This window comes from Habropoda laboriosa, unplaced genomic scaffold (genome assembly GCF_001263275.1).
Source record: "Habropoda laboriosa isolate 0110345459 unplaced genomic scaffold, ASM126327v1 scaffold61, whole genome shotgun sequence".
Classification (NCBI taxonomy): Eukaryota; Metazoa; Arthropoda; class Insecta; order Hymenoptera; family Apidae; genus Habropoda; species Habropoda laboriosa.
This window is the reverse complement of record NW_017100203.1, coordinates 2,610,364-2,631,262: the sequence shown is the minus strand read 5'-3', so window position 1 is coordinate 2,631,262 and position 20,899 is coordinate 2,610,364. Positions and strand designations below refer to the sequence as shown.

At 38.6% G+C, this 20,899-nt stretch overlaps 1 protein-coding gene across 1 annotated transcript in view; it reads right to left on the bottom strand.

Moving 5' to 3' along the window:
- Positions 1–309: 309 nt before the first annotated feature.
- LOC108570524 overlaps positions 310–20,899 on the bottom strand; it is a gene marked incomplete at its 3' end in the record, with an annotated part of 351,392 nt that continues 330,802 nt past the window's right edge. The window contains exon 3 of the mRNA XM_017932397.1: positions 310–393. Coding sequence (XP_017787886.1) covers positions 310–393 — 84 coding nt within the window. The remainder of the gene's footprint in view (positions 394–20,899) is intronic.

The following is a 20,899-nucleotide window of genomic DNA, read 5'->3' as shown; positions in this document are numbered from 1 at the left end:
AGAAAAATCCTTTTCAACGTACATTTTTCCCGCGAAAATTTGATCGTTTCTCTCGCTGTGCGACATCTCCAATTAATTACGAATAATTCAGTCTGAGAAATATGACTCGCTTCCCTTTCTTCTCTTATTAGATCATGCTAGTACGAAAAGTGCGAGCACGTTTCTCGCAGCCTAACGGTTAACTGAAATATTTATAATATTCCAGCGTTTTCTATCCACGCTTGCTAGAGAGACAATCCTTTGTAAATGCGATAAAAGGTTGTAAAAGACTCTTTGAAAGCACGATACAACATTCTGAGTTCGTCTTACCCTTTCTCGACACAGTCGAAGAAATCCTTTCATCCCTGTTGCCTCGGTTCGACTCTCTGTATTTACTTTGCTGGATGCGGGCATCTGAAACAAAAAGGGAAAGAAAACGTTAGCTTCTGTTCCACACGGAGCCGTATTGCGGAACAACAAGACGGTAAATAACGCAATTCCCATCGTTTACCAGTTTGTAAGGGGTTGTACAATAAAGACGGCGATATTCAAATTTTATGATATTCTTATCCCTCCCAGTTTCGCCGGAAATGTTCGAGCAAATCTCTTTATCCTCGTCGTTCACTTGTTCCCTTCCTACTTGCTTGCTGCTGCTCTTATATTCATTCCCTAAAATGTCTCCGTTAAAGAGTAAAAGCGACACTAAACCCTTATTCCATTCAAATCGCCGAAGGGGAGTGTACGTGTATCCGCGATATTTGTTATTGAACGGTTGTCAGAGCTGCCTTTTATCTTTATTCGATCCGTTCCTACCTGCGACAAGAAATAACGCGCGCTTTCAACTCTTCTCTGCTCTTACTTTGTTTTTCCCTTTGCATACTTTACGGCATCTGAACGATCAAAGTTGAAATTTCTTTGCTCGTTCCTTTTCCACTGGCGGATCGAAATAATTTGTTGTTCTCCTTGTGAAACAGCCAACCTAATTGTTTTGTCGTTTACGAGAGTTGCTTTAAGATGTCTTTAGAATTACCTTTAAGGGCGGAAACTTTGCGAAACGTGAAATGCAGCTTTAACTGGTAGACACATACGGAGCAGTTTAATGCGAAAGTGGCGTAAGTGAAAAATGTCGAATTCTGGATAATGAGGGATGAAGTAAAAATTTTGTAAAATTTGATAATACGAAAGAATGTTACATCTATTTTATGTAAGCCACTGTATAGTTACACCTTGAGCTGATAATGCCATTTTCCCTGAAAATCAAGATATGTGTGTAATCACTTTATTTAATACACCATTGCGCTATTTCATCCATTATTTTGCCATCCACCGAAAAACTAACGAAGATATACGTACACCACTTCTGCACAAAACAGAATGAAGGTTGAGCTTTCGATATGTGGTGTTAAATCAAATAGACAAAAATTTCACTTACACTACTTTTGCATTAAACGATGCATATCGTAAAATACAGTTAGAAAATCGACTTTTTTCATACGCCCCCACCACCGCCGTTTCCCCCCACTCCGCTCACGACTGTGACGTCACTAGCCCGAGAGTTGCCCGCGGGGCAACTCGGGGCAACCAAGAAACAGCTGCCTGAGCGACTCTGGCTCGAACCTAACTGCTATCACAACATCCCCATCCCACCGAACTCTGACTCGGCAACAACGACGATATTCAAATTTCATCCAAGCCCCCACCGCGTCCCCGCAAAAGCTCGAAAACAAATCCTTTTATCTTGCGCGTTCCCGCGACGCGACGCTGCGTCTAACCACCCTCGAGGATGTATTCGGGCGCAAAGGAAGCGTTAGAACTTCATGCCGACAGAACACTTCATCAACCGCCGGGAGGAAACGCATGTATGTTGCGCAACAACACGGTAGATACGAGCATCCCACCGAACGGCGTGTTTAGCTGTGCGTTCAGTTCGCGAGCAACAGCGGAGAGAAGGGCGTGAAACGGAGTTTCACTGTGCAACGCGGAGGTTACCTATCGGTTCTCCGCATCGCGACGGTGAACGGTGCGTACACTGCTCGTCGTTATTTCGTCTCGAACGATGGTTCAACAGGTATGTTTCTCGCAGCGATTCGAGGGAGAGGAGGGATCGAAAGGAGGGAGCGAGGTGAGTTGGAGGAATTAGGTTGAAAAATAGAAAGGTAAGGAAAGAGGGAAGAGATGGTACGGTGCCGAGATTTTCGCACAACCTCGCTCGTTCTCCTCCGCTCACCATCTTTTCCTTCGAACGAAACAAGAGGAAGGGGTTGAACAGTGGGAGCAGCCTCCGGTGAAGCTGGCCTCGGGCCAAGGCATTATTTTCGAGAGAGGGATGGAGAGAGAGAAAGGGAGGGCGAAGAATAGGAAGCATGGGCGTGTGACAAACCGGGAGGCACAGAGGGAGAGAATAGAGTCGGAGGAAGGTGGATGAGGCTAGGGCTGGGAGCCCAAATGAATATTTAATTTCTGCATATCTCACCCCGGCGAAAGTTCGGAACGGGGGACGAAAGGAAGCTCCTTCTCGCTTGTACTCGCAGCGCAAGGGAAGCGCGTGATGTAGGATAGAGTCCGGCGATGGAAGTTACGTGCCCTTAAGTTTCTATTTAGGAGCCAATAGACCGTCTATTTTTCTTTATCGCCAATTTTCTTTCCTTTGCTTCTTCTATTCTCTCTCCTTGTTTGCATTTTTCAATCACTTTTTACCTAACACTCTGTGCTCGTCTTTCCCACCGCTAGCTTTCCCCTTTCTTTTTATCTTCAATCGCCTTTCCCGCCCTTATATCTTTCTCACCGCCCACAGCTTTCCATTAACATCTCTTTCTTCGACGACTCTCTCCGGTTCGTTTCTGTTACACTTTTATAGACGCAGTTTCGAGTTTCTTTACTTCTTCATTCCCGCCGCTGCTCACGTACGTTCTCGTTTTTTCACCACCCACTTTTTCCCCTCTTTTTGCACATAATTTCTCTTGTCCCATATTTCTCTCTCCACCCTCCCTCGCAGTTGGCTACTTCTCCGTTCCTTTCTTCTCCCTCTCACACGGTTTCTCCTCCTTCTTTCTCCACTTCGCTGTCTCCCTTCTGTTTCACCCTCCACTTCTCCGTTTCCCCATTTCCTCCCTTTGCCAGTGTCCCGTTTCGCCATTTCTCTATTTCAAACTCTCCTTGTTCTTTTCTCTCTCCACCAACACAAACTTCTTTTTACACCCCTTTCTTTACTCGTTCCCATTTGTCCACATAGTTCTCCTCCCTTTTTCTTCCTTTCCTTCACTAATTACAGTTCGTTGTTGCCCTATTTTTCTCCCTCTGACCGCAGGTATCCTATCTCTACCTCCAATTTACCTCTCCTTACCTAACCTTTCTGCTTCTCCTTCTTTCACCATCCTCGCATCTCCGACCAATCCTCCACTTTCCATAATTTCTTTCCATTCGCCGCCCTCTCCTCGTCCTCTGATTTACACAATTTCTTCTGTACGCTCTTTCTTCCCTCTCTCCGTTTACCCTCCACGGAGCGAGCAATTTCTTCGACCACCGGCGCTACCCTCGGTCCATTTGACCCTTACCCTTTCGCCGCTCCCTTTTCGACTTCCTCGGCAAGGCGGTCGCGCGCGCGGACCAAGGGCCAATCACGAGGTTCCTCCTCACGATGGAACGTGGCGATGCCGAGGGCGGAGAAAAAGGAGCGAGAGGAGAAAAGGTCAGACGATGAGGTGGTGAGTACGGTCCGCGAAGATGAAGCCTCTGGTTGAGGCGGGAAGCGAGGGAAAGTAGCGGTCGACTGAAGTACCCGAAGCTCGGACAGAGGTTATACGGGTGGACGTTGTTGCTATACTGAAATCCGGGAGTCTCAGATCGGCGCTGTCTGAGCTAAGCCGAAGCTTAGCGAGCTTTGCCTACTCTATCTTCGTTATCGTGATATACGTGTATTGGATGCGTTATGTACGAGAAATTCGCGTCATATGACGAGTGTGATTGCCCGCCGTGAGAACGTGCCGGTTTAATTAACGATCGGCTGGATTGTGAACGAAACGGAATTGTTTTGGTAAGACTTTGGAAGCGAAATGTAATAATGTTATTTTTTGTCTAGGTTTTCAATGTTCTCGATGTTGTTTAATAAACAGTAACATTAATTGTTGTGCACTGCGTTGATATTTTTTTTTTAACGTGCAGGTGAATGAGACTGTAAAATGAATTTCGTTGGTACCATCTTCGGTTGCAATACTAAAATTCTCCGTGCGAAATATAAAAATTTGCGCTAGAAGATTGAAAGCAGAGAGTTTGTAAATGATGAAAGACAACGAAAGGTAACGCTGTACAAATGAAAATACAAAAAAGCAAATTAAAGTATCAGGTGTGTTTATACTAAAAACGCATGAAACGAAGATTTTCTGTAACAATAATGCAATCTCTGGAGCTTTAGTTTTCATTTTTCACAATATGCGAATGTTTCACAAATCTCAGGCGAATATCATGCAAACTTCGCAATTTATAATCATTTCTAAAAAAATTAATATTTGTAACAATTTCAAGAAAAGGTTTAGCAGCTGAAGAAAATTACAGTGATTAAGCATTCATACTAATCACACAAGGGATGTAATATTTTTCAATAATATACATTCACTTTGATTTTTACATTAATTTTCAATACCAATTTCTCACCACAGCAAAAAATCCTTTAAACGACAGAAAACTTGGTACATTTCAATAATGGCCAAAACGGACCTAACACTGTTCAATCAACACAAAAATAAATAACAAAAACTAAAAGCTTCCCCGCCAAACTTTCAATTCCCCTCCCAAAAAAATTGTTAATCACACCCGCATAAAACTACATCACTTCTTTTAATATTTCACCCTTTACAGCATTGCAAAAGCCATTGAAAAAAAGAAAAAAGTGGCACGTAAGTTATGCACCCAGATATTTCATTAGAGCGTTCCGCAGAAAGAAACGCGTCGATGTGGCATGCGTATGTGGTCGGTATGAAACGCGGAGGAAAGATTAAAGTGTCGAACGACCGCGTAAACGTTAAACAAGCAGATTGAAGCACGAAAAACTCTTCGTTCGACCACCTTCGCGCTCGTACAGAGATTGAATAAAGCGGGAAGAAGAGACGAGAGAGAGAGAGAGAGAGAGAGAAAGCAGCGGCGAGATCAGGATTGCGAGACGAAGTTAAAGCAAACGATATAAACCGTGGAGTAGAATTAAAAAAAAAGAACTCCGACGGGGGAGAGAAAGAACGACAAGATAAGGGCGAATGAATGGACATACCGGGAATTTTTTTTATGTCGCGTGCATGGAATAACAAGAGACGGGCACGAAATGAAGAGAAATGATAACGATGCTTGATCAAGGGACAGTGGAGGAGGGTTGCGCCATGAAAAATAAATGATAAAGGTAGCCGGCTTGGTGAAACAGAGACGACGTCGAAGATAAAAAGAGGAATATATGCTAACACGTAAAAGAGAATAGCAATGTGAAATCTAGATTTTGGAATGGGAATACCGGTTCAATTTATGGAAATTTATGCAAGACGCTTTAACCCTAGAGCGGTCTTCGGGTCTTTTTTGACCCACCGCCTTTTTATATTTTCAGTCATTTTTGCTGTTATCGAGTTTACGTTCTTTAACATTATTTTAAACGTTTATTGTCTAAGTTCATATATCGCGTTGGAAACAAAAATTATTACAGATAAGGTCCTAGGTCCTTTTTCACCCAAAAGTCTTAAGTGTACAGTGAAAACGAAGACCGCACTAGGGTTAAGAGGTATGGATACAAACTATGGAGGCTGGTGGAACTCATTAAAAGAAACAAAATGTTTCACAAATGTATAAGTGTTCCATAGTTTGTAAGCAAGTTAATTCTTTAGTCGAAATTAGATATTCTATTTACCGGGTGGGCCAGCTAGCTAATTATATTCTGTACCTACAGTAGGTAATCAAATTATTACAGCCACAATACGAACAATATGTTTTTTGTTTTTAGGTAGAAATTAAACCGCAATATCAAGGATTTCACACTAAATTCCTAACTAACGATTGTTCACTAAAGCTTAGCTTGTGTTGTTATCAAAAATATAGTTAAGAAGTAACGGTAAAGTCGGTATGTATTTGGTACCGCTACCTTTTGCTGCCATTATAGCCTCGATTCTTTTTTCGATCCATTTTAAGTAACTTACTGTGCGTTGTAAGTAGTAAAAACACTGTAACAAAAATTAAAATGCTCGAGATCTGTAAACCAAGAAAAATGTAACACGTGGTTCTCAAGTAGTGATTTGCACTACCGATACAAAATAACGTCCATGTGACAGATAATATCGCCTAAAGTGCCGCCAAGTGTGTAGTTGCAATTTGTAAACATCGACGTTTCGTCAAAAAAATAATAAGAATTCGGTACAAGTAGGTTTTCATCTGAAAATTAATCGTCAATTTCTTACAGGTGGCTCTAATAATTTCATAATATTTCAATTATTTCAAAACATTTTACTTTATAAACTTCTTTCTACGTTTTCAAATTCTAAAGGGGATTCTTTGTTCAAATTTTTCGTTTTCAATTAACGAAATGAAAATTAGAAGTGTTGCTTTATAACAAGGGAACATTGACGTATAAATTATTTAAGAATTATTGGGAAGAGTTAAAGCGTGTATTGGGGAAAATGAAGACGGAGTTCACGAAAAAGGAGGAAAACGTGGAAGAATCGGAGAGTACCGGTGAAAGGGGGAAAGCGAAAGGAGAATCTCGGTGGTTGGTAATCCGGATTTAGTCGACCATTCACTCGAATCCAAGACGACATTAACGACAATCCGTATATCTTCGTTTTTATCGAAGTCTACATTAATCAGGCGAGATATTGCAGTAATAGCATTACTTCCTATCGGGTTACTTTCTCGGAAGTTTATTTGTTAAGACACGTTTCGTTCCAATTTATTCACCATGTAATACAATAATAAAAATTGCACAAATCTTGTGTCACAAATTGTTACAAAAGATTGAATAAAAAATACACACTATCCAGATTCAACTAATTTTGTATAATAAAGCTAATATTAGATACAATAATCAATGAGTCAGAAATAAACTCTGAAACCCAGTGATTGCTATACAAAAAAAATTATTTCTATAGTACTGATAACACATGGTTTACACAAAAGAACACTATTCGATAATAGTAATAAAAGATGGCGAGGATCAGGCCCAGAAAAATAGTGTTCACCGCCAGAGGGCACCACCATCAACTGTTACCAACCTAAATACTCAGCTAAGAAATTTCACGAATACTTCCTCAAAATAACCTCCGTAATTACATTTTTTGCAAGTAAAAATTGATTCGTCGAAAAAATTTTAATTACACATTTAAAAATACCACTGAAATACTGAAACCTACATTTTACAGCAAGGTAAATATAACAAAAGTTAGGTTAGGTCCGACAATTTCCATGGAAGAAAGGTCCTCCATGAAAAATGCTAAGCAGCGCACAGCAAAAAGGAACACGCCTAAACTGACATATTAAAGAAGCACGTAAATATCGCTGATCCATAAATCATATATTATTTCACTAAAAAGAAAAAAAAAAGAAAAAACACGTTAGTCAATGGCAAAAGACGATGCGGCGTGCACGATACTCGCTCGTTGGACGAACCGCCGCGTCATGCCTCCCGCTGTTGAATATGTTAAACGGCGTAAATACGCCGTTATACGACGCGTATGGAAGTAAATGGCGAAAGGGCCGGTGAAGTGAAATTCAAATAAGAAGTAATAACGGCAGGGCGGGATTTCCAGATAGCACTCAAGAAAGGCGGAAAGTTAGACAAAGAAAACCGGGTGGCTGAGTAGAGGAGGGACCGAGGGTCGAGAAGAGCAAGTGAAGAAGAAACCGGGCAAAAAGAAGGACGATGTTAGCGAATGAAACAGAAGAGGAAAAAGAACGCAGACCGGTAATACTGGCCAAATCGACCGGTTTAAACTGAGGCTGCTGGTTGGGGAATTTCACTCTCGACTACCGTGACTAAAGTCTGCGTTATTAATCTGCGTAAGTAGAGAATCCGGGGGAAGTGACACGAGCATAATCTCAGCACCGATACTAAATACGCGTGTACACCGTGTAGGAGGACCGTGTCTTCCTTTTTAGTAACCTGCAGTCGAACGAGCCGGTGAATATTTTTAGAACACCTGCTGCTTCGAGATAAGATGGATTTTAAAATGGCGGGACAAAGGGGCAATTATAGATTAGAGTGAGTAATGTGCGCTGAACGAAACGAAATCTGGCGAATCTAAAAAGAAGAAGAATGAGAAGTATAAAACCGAGAAGAAAACAAAGGGATTACAGAGTGAAGGATTACGAAGGAGAACTGTTTAATAAAAATAGCTCGACGAGAGAGAACTGCTCTATACAATTATCTCGTGAAGCAGAATTGAACAGTAAGACTGGTTGCCAGGTTAAAGTATTTAAAAAAAGAAATGAAGTTTTTTAGTGAAACTGTCTGACGAGGAGATTGTAATCTTACGTTATAGCTAATTACAGCAGATGTAACGTCAAAGTTGATTAATTCAATGCCAAGTAGGTGTGAAGCTATTGTACAGTCGAAAGGAAATCCTGCAAAATATGAATTTCTTCTTTATGTTTGAAAAAGAACAACTTTTCCCAAGAAGAATTTTCTTGAATATTTTCAAAAATTATGCGAATATCTAGGTAATTTATGAAATTTATTGTAAACATTTGTAGAAATGTGTATAAATTATTTGTATTAAGAAAGTTTATTAACAAACCGAGTTGTAAGAAGTTTCCTATGGAATTATTCGCTGTACGAATACGTTTTTACATCAGTTAACCCCTTAACCTATGATTTCTTTTCTGACCATGCATCTAAGCGTCAGTCATTTAGTGTTTTAGTACTGTATCAGGTAACAAAAGTTTATCTGCTATAGATTAACTACATTTAGTAATTCTCAGCGTTACAAATTCAAACGAAAGTTAGGATTATAAATGTTAGAGGTTATAAGACGGAAACGGTGAGATCGGCACAACGCCGTACGGTCGCGCATGCGCGTGCGCGTGCGCCGGGGACAAAAGAAGAGCGTGTCTTTAGTCGTGCGAAGTGGGGGTACGCGAGAGAGTAGTGTACGAGAAGCGTAGTATAACCGCGATCTCGTGAAAAACGCGCGAGCTTGTAAAGACACTGAGAATTATCTCAATAATGCTAAACCTAACAGAGGTCAAGGTGGATCAAGCTCGGGAGTAACTTGTTAGAGTATAATTGCTTAAATAGTTTATTATAAAGAACTCGACACGCTTACACATCGGAGGTTCGTTCACGACTAAAGACGAACGAGTGCGGAGCCCCAGTCGTAAACAAAAGAAAATCGGCGGGCAACGTCCGTCCGCAGATACATCGGAATAACCGAATCACGGATCGCAGAATTCCGATCGATCTCTAATAATAATGAATTTTTCTTATTAATATAACTGTTTTTGTCATATTTTGACTAGAATTTTTGTCACGAGTCTGACACGTTGTCATATGTTAAGGGGTTAACAGTAAATCTCGTTGTGAAAATAGCGTAAGCACAGACCACACAGTAGAGAGATGCAATGTAGTTTTAGGTTAGAAAAAAAAATGGCGGAGAAGGGATGAAGAAGATTTGAAAGGAGAAGCAACGATTAGATTGGAAGAAGAAATGAAGAGTAATAGAAGGAAAAGTTGGAGATTGTAGAAGGTGGAGGTTAGTAATTCGCGCTGAAGCGACCATCTACTTTGAATCCAGGCTACCACCGAAATCGGGCTACTATCTACGGGGAACCATTCTTGTGCTGCTTCGTCCTTTCATCACGATATGCCACTGGCACATCTCCCGTCCTCGTCGACGTCGTCGTCTTTCCAAGTACCTCCAGTTCCCATGAGAAGCCCCGGAAATTGGAATCTTAAATCGATCTAAATCTTCTTTATCGCCAAAGGAGTCAGCAGCCGATCACAGACGAATTTTCTACGGTTCTAGGATTGGCTATATCGACGGCTGCTACTCGACGTGTAAATTTAACGCCGATTGCGTCCCCTCGATCTTTTATTAGAAGTGCTTCGCCACCGTATGCAGTAATCTCGTGTTGCCTTTTGTCACATTGTAGGAGTTCGAGAGTGTAAAAATTCAAATGTCCAACTATTCTTCTCTTCTTATCGGTCGTTCTTTTCTTTTTTGTATGTGTGTAAAATGCAAGTGTCGAATAATTCTTTTCTTCTTGCGACTCATTTTCTTTTATTTTTTTTTTTTTTTGCGCAAAATGCAAATGTCGAATAATTCTTTTCTTCTTGCGACTCATTTTCTTTTATTTTTTTTTTTTTTGCGCAAAATGCAAATGTCGAATAATTCTTTTCTTCTTATGATTAATTTTTTATTTTTTTTTTTGTAAAATTCAAATGTCCAAAAATTCTTTTCTCCTTGTCACTCATTCTTTTTTTTTTATGCAAAATGCCAGTATCGAATAATTCTTTTCTTCCTACGATTAATTTTTTTTCTTCGTGTAAAATGCAAATGTGGAATAATTCTTATCTTCCTACGATTCGTTTCTTCTCTTTTTTTACGGATTTATTATTGTCCTTCTCTGCCGATTTCTGTTTGTTCAATTGCAGCGCGACGAAGAGGTACCGAAAATTTTATGCAAACTTTATGCAACATCCTCTGGTAATGTAAATTTTCGATGGGCGAAGTAGGTTAAATCGCTTGAACGCTCTGGAAATTTGAGGTGTTAATTTGATCGATCCAGGCTACATTCTGTTTTCGGAATTTGAGGTTTGATGACAGAATATTACGAGCTTTAGGAAGCTCTCGCGTTTATACGCGGCAATTTCCAGGCATTACCTACTGCGGTCGTAATAGCGTTGACATTTCATCTTATGGCGTGATGTTTCCACCAATGTTTCCTCCCCCCTTTTCTTTCCGAAACTTCCATTTTCGTTTTTACGCCGCGGTATGTCAAATATACAGGGTGTTTCAGCTAACTTTATCATCTGAAATATTTCTGCTGTAATTGCGATCGACCAGATTTAACACCTCTGGATTACTTTCTATCGGGTGTCGTGGAAGATATAGCGTGTCACTAATCATCTATAACGCAGCAGGATATGAGAGAACGAATTACAGCCTGTGCACAATTTTCGCCTTCTTACTGCGTTATCGCAGTAATTCGATTACTGAACATCCACTTTAAATTTTGGAACTTAAGTAAAAATGCTCAATAACTCTTGTGAAACTTTCATAAACAAGTGAAACTTTCTGAAGAATCGAAAATTAGAACATTATTTCACAGTCGTGTCAAAAATTAAATTGTTAAGTATAAATTATCAAAGTATGATTTTATTTCTACACAAACGCAAGAATCATATTTTTCGTACTGTGGCTCTGATAATTCGATCACTCACTGTAAATAGAGAATTTTATTTTTGGTGACCTTAAAATAAATACTTAGTGTTATAGAGGTCATTGAATTCATCTTTAAAATGGCTATTGTCAGAAACAAATACAATACACTGTTTAGTTTAAGAGAATAAAATTGCTCTTCTTATCACATTAACCCTTCCCAATTAAATAAAATTATTATTGCTATACACTGGTGCCTATAAAACAAAACTTTTACACCATTCCCTCAGTATTTCGTATTATTGTCATAACTTTTTAATAAAGCTCCAAACGACCTATGTTTATTTAACATTTTCTTCTTACTTACACCTGCAGAAGCTACTTGCAAAGTTTGATCGGAAAAAATTTCGACACCCGGTATATCACATTGTGATCAGCTGAGGAATAACACAAAGCGATGCACCGATAGAAGAAATGGTTCATTCAGTGGTTGTTCTACTTGGAATAACGGCGGAACAGGTAAAAAATGAACAGGTGAGAGAAGTTTCTGCTAACAGTATCCTAGTGGTTTATGGGAAGCTTGGAATTTAATTTTCGATGTTCGCTTACTGCGTATTATTTGGTCGAGCAATGTTCGGAATTGCTTCCAACTGGTCGAGTTTTATTGTCGGAGATCATTTAAATTCCGAGTAGGAAGCTGTATCACAGACGCGCCACTATACGTCGTGATGTTTCACTTGAAACGTTCGTTTAAATGTTAATGTTAAAAAAGCAACGGGAAATTTTTAATTATACAAAATATTCATAAAATTTCCTGAACTTCGTGAGAAATTTAAAAAATTCGCTAGTATCATTCAAGAAAAATAAAACAACATTTCTTTTCTTTAACTTTATTTTACGACGCACTGATCACTAAAATTAGGTAACTAACGATTAAAATTGTGGAATTTCAAATTGCAAGAATTTACAATTTTCGGAGAGAAATTCGTATTTTCCGGAATCCCCGAAATTACGACGCACTGATCACTAAAATTAGGTAACTAACGATTAAAATTGTGAAATTTCAAATTGCAAGAATTTACAATTTTCGGAGAGAAATTCGTATTTTCCGGAATCCCCGAAAATTCGATTTGGAAATCTTTCGAAATCTACTCAGAAATTCGCAACGTCTTCGTCGCAAACTAATTATCAATACTTCGTTCTGTATGTGCTTCCTATTTCCCTAAATTAATCACAACACACATCAATTTGCCTCGTTGCGGTCCCGGGAACCTCGGTGTCTGCCACATTCCCGTCTCGTGCACATTCCCCGCTCCTTTAATAAGTAAAATCATCACGAGACAATCTACACCACAGGTACAATGCATCGTAATAAGGAACATAATTGTGATATCCGCCTTCGCAGTACACCGAGATCCTCCACCTTCGCTGGAAGTTACGCGTTAAGACTCCGCTGGAAAGCTAATCGTACTTTTCGTTTTTCAATTTCGAGAGAACTTCACGAGGCATGTGTAATTACTGGACGGCGGATTTTTCCGCGTTTAAAGAAAATTTGAATAACAAGTAAACTCTAATATTTAGCGAATAAAACAGTTTCTTGTGTAGCTTCTATTTCTTTAATTATATTCATAAAAATGTGAATTTGCATGAAAGTCCGCTGTAAATTACCATTGTTTCTCTAAACGTAATTATCGTTTTGCGAATATGTCGCTTACATTGCACAGTAGTGACAATTTCAAATTCAAAACGCTTTGAATCAAAATTTCTCATTAGGTCAAAATTTAGACACTATTTTGCTAGAATGGTGTTATTAAAAAGTAACATTGCATTTAATGCACAGGTGCAAGAGATGCAGAAATTTATAACGAATGCGTGCTTTGGAAATGTAAATATAAGAAGTGTAAGTTAAAGTACTGAATGGAATTTGGTTTTGATTGTTTATTTATTTGTTATTAGAAACTGAAAATAACAGCTGAATGTTGGATTTCGTTCACTTTTATCATTGTTAACTTCCCCTTAACCTATGATTTCTTTTCTGACTGTGCATATAAGCGTCGGCCATTTAACGTTTTAGTACTGTATCAAGTAACAAAAGCTAATCTGTTACAGATTAATTAGATTTCGCAATAGCCAGTCTTACAAATTAAGAGGAAAATTGGGATTGTAATTAAATTTTCTTACTAATATTACCACTTTTGTCACATTAGGAGCAGAATTCTCTGCCACGAGTCTGACTCGTTGTTACAGATTAAAGGGTTCAAAAATGAATGTATTTAGAATATATGAAACAATGTCAGAAATCATTTTAATTATTGACAATGCATGCTTAAAATCATTAAAAAAAAAGTTATTACATACCAGGTACATTCGGTTTCCAAAGTCTTGTACCGTTTTATTTGAAAATGTTTATTTCATTTCAAACAAGATTTAAATTCTCGATTTTCGTTAATAAAGTGAACGAAATAGTTTCAACAACAGACCTGTTGTACAAATTCCGCAACAAAAAATCCTTCGGGTATAAGAATAAAAGAGAATTAAAATGTGAGCTCAAGTGTCAGCTGCCAATGAAACTTCCTTAAGAAAGAAAATTTTATTTCGTTTATTATACTTTTATTTACAGCAAACTTAAGATAAACGAATCAAAATTTATCGGTCCTTAAATTTATAAATTTATCAAGTCGTCAATTTTTCAATTTACAAATTTATCAATTTTTTAATTTATAGGTTTGTTAAGCTACCAATTTTTCAATTTGTAAACTTAGCAATTGAAGAATTTTTTATTTATAAGTTTAGCAGCTTTTAGTTGTAAAATATATACTTACAACAAAACCGAAAAATTCCTTCCCTATTTCTCTTTCCAAAAAATTGTCTATTGGAAATGGGTTATGAAAAAGTCATTTAACTTTGTAGTATGCTATTTATTGACAGACTCAGAGGAAACGTCTTTACGCTTTTGAATGTTCTAAAGGACTGTGTCTGGGCACCCAAAAAGAAAGTTGGGGTCCTCTTGTACCTAGGAACTGTTTACTTTACGGTATCGCATTGTGCAGTGAGCGACTCGAAGACGGACACCGGACACATCTGGTGGAAGTCCTAGTGTCTTTGTTTAAAACAACGCGTAGACATTTTTGTCCTCGCTTGATTCTTTCCATAGGGTGTTGTTACTCGAAGGGAGTGACTCGAAGACGGACACCGGACACATCTGGTGGAAGTCCTAGTGTCTTTGTTTAAAACAACGCGTAGACATTTTTGTCCTCGCTTGATTCTTTCCATAGGGTGTTGTTAGAAATAATCCAACATTGTGAAAAATGCTCGCAAGTTTTCCTAATATTCTGACGAACTTCTTTATCAAATTTTGCGCTGCATAGAACTAATCACAGCACGAGTACACATACACGCTACCACAGTGTACTCACAAACTCCTAAATAAATTCTACAAAACAATAAACACTCTCGGTATAATATGTGTTTGCCTACTCGTATCCCCTCGACACGGTTCTGTGTAGAAATGTAATCATACACTTACCCTCTTAAGACAAAACCTCACACAGAAGCAACCTTGAACACGGGTCGAGAGTAAATCAATCAACGTGAATGTATCCGCGTGTCTCGTGTCACGCTCGAAATTTCAAGTGTCGCTATCGACACGTCGCGTATATACCTTGAACACCGATAATGTAATAGATTTGCCGACGGAGGGCTAAGCTTCGAACGTATCGCCAAGCGCGCCTTCCACAGTACAATACAATCGATTACTCGTTCTTAAGGACAGTGTCTCGTCGTCAGAATTGCTTGCCATTCACGGGGACAATATCACACGAGTCTCGAATCGTTGCACGAAGAGCTTTTCACTTCTATTTACCCATCGATCTATCTGCTGCTTTTCACACATCTAATTACACATTTTTCTTTCTTTCCTTTTTTTTTTTTCCTCTCCTATTTGTCTCGATTGTTTAAGGATATCGCCGTAATTTTCGATCGTAGATTTACTCGCACTTCAATAATGCAAATTATGAACGCTGGACATAGATTTTTTAATTTTATTTCAGGCTCAAAAATTAAAAATTTGTTGAGCCTTATTTGGGGCTGATAAAATAATCTTAAAATTTCTTTTTCAATTTTTGAGATTTTTTTGCGGCTGATAGAAAAAATTTTGTTAAGACTGAGCCAAAATGGCTCAAAAATTGAAAAAATATTTTAAGATTGCTTTTTAAAAAGCGGTTCATTCAGGGCGAGGCTTTTCCATCGGGCCAAAAGAAGGCTCAGAAATCGATTAAAACGCTGACAAGAAAAACAATAGTCTTTAGATCGTTTTCCTTCTCGCCTTTTTAACAAGAAATGATTTTACTTTCGTTGCTACATTACAGTACGATACAAGATAGTTCAGATTAAGTGAAAAAGAATAGTATTCATTACAATTCACTTTCAAAAGTGCACTGATTCGTGATGCAGCTCCAATGAGCTGCGATTAACTAGAGCGATTAAAGTGATTAAAACACGGGGATAAGCGTTTGTTGTTTTCAAAGCATCAGCTTTAATTAGATCGTCAAAGAGGCTGACACTTCAGAGATCAAAGCAGTATTGACACTTTGTGCTCCAAAATATTCCTCGTATTGAAAAAAAAAAAAAAAAAGAATGATATCTTTATTCCAGTCAAAACGATTTGTTTACCTGATCAGAGACTGATCTTTTAATGTTTCTCCAATTTATAATCAATTTTCGACCAATTTAGTGAATAGTGTTCTCAAACAAGCTATTACTAAAGCCACAGGTGGCTACACTAACAACATCGAGCTGCAAAAGTGTCGAAATTCTCCCTTAAAATATAAAAAAAAAAAAATACTTAATTTCAAAAATGAAGTTAAATTCTTATTTTCTCTATTTTTAAAATCATAACAGTGCTATTTTAATTTTCAACAGAGTTCAACAAAGTTGCTTTTTTGAAGAGCGTTTTCACAATTTTTATTTTCTCTATTTTTAAAATCATAACAGTGCTATTTTAATTTTCAACAGAGTTCAACAAAGTTGCTTTTTTGAAGAGCGTTTTCACAATTTTTATTTTCTCTATTTTTAAAATCATAACAGTGCTATTTTAATTTTCAACAAAGTTGCTTTTTTGAGAAGCGTTTTCACAATTTTTATTTTCTCTATTTTTACAATTATAACAGTGCTATGTTAATTTTCAACAGAGTTCAACAAAGTTGCTTTTTTGAAGAGCGTTTTCACAATTTTTATTTTCTCTATTTTTAAAATCATAACAGTGCTATTTTAATTTTCAACAAAGTTGCTTTTTTGAGAAGCGTTTTCACAATTTTTATTTTCTCTATATTTAAAATCATAACAGTGCTATGTTAATTTTCAACAAAGTTCAACAAAGTTGCTTTTTTGAGAAGCGTTTTCACGATTTTTATTTTCTCTGTCTCTAAAATCAGAACAGTGTTATTTTAATTTTCAACAAAGTTCAACAAAATTGCGTTTCCACGATTTTTATCGAATTTTTAATTCACAATGCCAACCGTTGCAACAATTTCCACGCAGGTTCACGAGTTCCTCCATCATTCCCCATACTTTTCTCCTTCTTTTTCTCTCCAACGTATGTAAATAAACTGCACACCTTCGCCGGTGCTCCAGATAGGATTGCCATACATGCATATATAGTTCGATGCGAACATCATCAGAAATCGTTCGATTACAGAGATTCTGCATTTCCCACCCCGGAAGCTGTTTCACGGTAAAATGAAACACAAATCAACCCTCCGTGTGACAAAGTTGAGCTAGAAGCGGCAGCGTGATTGAGAAGGATAAACCGATACACGTGTACAATGTAGTTGCGTATATCGTCGGAATAGCAATGCAGCTCTGGAACTGCATAATGAATACGTTTGAATGGGTGATCGAATTTAGCCGAAACTCGGGGAATATCGGAGACATAAGTACTTATTATATCAACTGGTAGAACCGTTGGTGTAACTGCGCACGGGTGGTGGAATCAGGACAATCGGGCATGATGCAAGGTGTCGAAGTAGATGCCAGTCGAGTCTAACATCGCGTGTCACGTTGTAAGCGTCAAGGATCACGATCGACACGTCAAGCATCTTGAAAGCTGACAACGTTACAAGAGAGCTACACGTTATATAGGGGAAACAATACACAGCAGAGTTCGAACAGCGCTGGATAACGTGTCTACAGGGTGGACCGATAAGAATTAACGCTTCTTATATCTGCGGAACCGTGAAAGTGAGAGAAATAATGTAAAGGTCATTTCTGTGTCTTTTTAATGACATGTCGTAGTTTTTTATTTCACTAGTGTTACACCCTCAAATATTTTCCTTATTAGTCCTTAGTTTTATCTGTTTTCACAACTAGTCACCCACTGTCACCATTACTCTTCACCTTCCAACTCTCCTGCATAGTCACAACCCGAAGTCCGTCTTCCCAGAACTCTTAAACAGCCCTATTTTCTCCATTTCCGCGTTCATTCTCTATTCTACCACGCGCACGTCACGTATCATCAAAAATCTCTGTCAAATAAAATTCTGTTTCTACGCAACGACGATCCTTAAGTGTTTTAACTCAGCGATACCCCAATATCTGCCCCTAGGTCCGAGGAATTGGAGCAAACCGGGCATCACAGTACCTTCGTCCTGTGCGGTATCTGCTAATCGTAAGCTTAGGTATATTTCCGCTACTCTTCCACTATTTTCACCGCAATAGACACTAATCGAGCCTTTGCAGGGTAAAATAATAAAGTACAGCGAAACAACGAGAAATTTGTCTGGTACCGCCGAATAGGAAAGTCCTCGTGAAAAGCTGCCGCAGCGAACGTGTTAAAGTAGAAATATTTAAAAGTGTCACATTGGTGTGACACACCAATTCCCATGATAGAACGGTATTATCTATATTTAATACATCATACAAAATATACAGTTTGAGTATTTAATGAATATTAGGTGTGTATAAGTACAGGTAACCATAGTACAATGCAAAACAGATAAAAATAAAGGTATTAAGAACGTAAATCAAAATAATTCGAAGGATAGGGGATGATGCTTCAAGAGAACCATTGTTAGGGCTTGCGGTTGATCTTTCGATCGATCAAGCGTTGCCCGTTTTTGCACGTGTGTGCCGACTAATGTTCTAAGGCTACGAAGGACCAGTTTCTTGATTGAAACACTAAGTTTTTATTTTATGGAAGACTCCTATTTTCCTAAAAACACCCTGATTGGTGATTTTTCCTTTTCTAAATCACCAATCAGTTTACTCCGGTGCATCGCAACCTCCCTCCATTTCGCCCTTAGCGCATTATCTTAGGGTGGGGTAAACAACGACCGGAGGAAGTGTTCGGTGGACGGATGCGTGGGAATCCTGTGGAATCTCCGCTTTTCTAGGCTTTGTTAAAGTCAAGTGCAAAAGTCGTGGGCCACTTTTCTATTTCCCGTTCGGAGACTCCAGGATTTACGGCAGGGTCTGGTCCTAGGGACTAAGTGTCGCAGGCAACGCAATAAACACTTGTGGTGTTTTGAGAAAGGGATATTTGCCTTAACAACCATGGTAGCGAACGTGTTCAGGATAAAGTTAGACTAGAATGCACCAAAAGGCGCGAACAGTACAGTGTGAGTAAACTTACAGAGCGCCCCAGAGGCGCCAAAAGTAACGAAAGGGTTAACAGCAACCCTTAAGAACAACACAAAGTTCTACAACACAAGGTCAGTCAAGGTCACAGACACATGTGCCTAAATAAATTATGCCGTCGTTAGAAGAGCAACTGAGTCAGCAGTAGCGATGTGATCAACCTTCTACGATCTTGACCTATGACCTTCGTTAGCAAATAAGTAAAAAAGTACGGTGTGTCGTTAAAAAACGGGGATGATCTTCACATCTTTACAGCGACTTCAGCCATAAAAAAATCGTTACGACCAGAGGACGGTCCTTTTTTATAGCAAATAACTTTAATTCGAAAAAATTTTCTCTTTCACGCTTCTGGAGATATTCGAGGTGGTAATTCTGAACGGTACACCCTGTATATCTTGCAATTTTCGATCGCACCTTCATCCTAGATACCGTTTCGTTTAACTCAATTACAGATCGGATAATATTTGCTCTGAGATACGTAACACAGGATTACCCAGTGACAAAACTATCGATTTATCGTCGCACCCTGAATATATTTCCGCGTGGAGCTAATTGTGAACGAATATCTCGCGATAAATTTTCCCGCGTTCTTCGTTAGCACCATTTTCTTTTTTTTTTTTTTTTCAAAAATTTTGGGTCACTAATTTTAGAAAATTTTAGCTATCAGTTGCCTATTCAATTTAATTTCATTCCCAAAGATGAGAAAATTATACTTCGATTTGTAAAGGAAGTTTAAAAATGGCGAATTATTTGAATCGAAATTATTACGAAGTTCTAATTAACGAAGGCAGGTCAGAAAGGGAAATTTTTACGTAAATAGGATTCATCGAGAGAGGCAGCGTCGATTGAAATCAATTCGAGGGAAATACGATTGAAAATTGGGCGATGGAAGATTCAAGATTTCGCTCTTTTTAACCTCGCATAAAGCAGCAATCTGTCGCGAGGAGCAAAAAACCTTATTTGACGTAATGGAATGTCTAATTCAACAAAATGAGCAGTTCTACCGGCGCCTACGCTTTTGAAGCTCAATGAAATCTCATTCCCGCTGCAAGAATGAATCTGCATGGCAATTTGCAACACAGTCGGATTTCCCGCGCGAAGCTTCTTTTCCCAGCGATTCGTTTAATTGAAAACATCTTGATCTCCTGGTTAATTACGCTATAAATTTCTAGAAAAAAAAAAAAAGAGAAGATACCAACGTTTCTCTATTATCTTTATAAACAACAGGGTCGTCGATTCTCTCTCTCTCTCTTTCTCTCTGTCTACTTTGAAATCTTTCCTCTACATTTTCGCCCCGCATCGGCGACGAACCGCGGCGATTTCGTCGATCAAACTTCATCGGGCTTTCTTCTAAAAACACGCTGGATATTTTTGTTTCGCCATCGGAACCGAATATCGTTTTTCCCTCTGCTCGTTCGTTCACGCGGAGGAATCTATCGCGTTATCGGATTAGAGAGATCGCGCGTCGAAGTGTGCACAAGGGAGATCGATGGATATTTTTTCGAACATTCATTATGGGGAACTAAATACACCCAGTGATCAGGAAATAAAAAAATCCTCACGAATACCGTGTAACACGATTTTACATGTAGTGACAGTAAACAGACTACTGACCAATACACCCAGTGATCAGGAAATAAAAAAATCCTCACGAATACCGTGTAACACGATTTTACATGAAGTGACAGTAAACAGACTACTGACCCTTGTGGAATCGACCCTACATTTTACTGACACTTGTGGAATCGACCCTACATTTTACTGACACTTGTGGAATCGACCCTACATTTTACTGACACTTGTGGAATCAACCCTACATTTTACTGACACTTGTCGAATGGACCCTACATTTTACTGACACTTGTGGAATCGACCCTACATTTTACTGACACTTGTGGAATCGACCCTACATTTTTTTTTTTTTGTGGAGGTAGGCCGATTCTATGTGA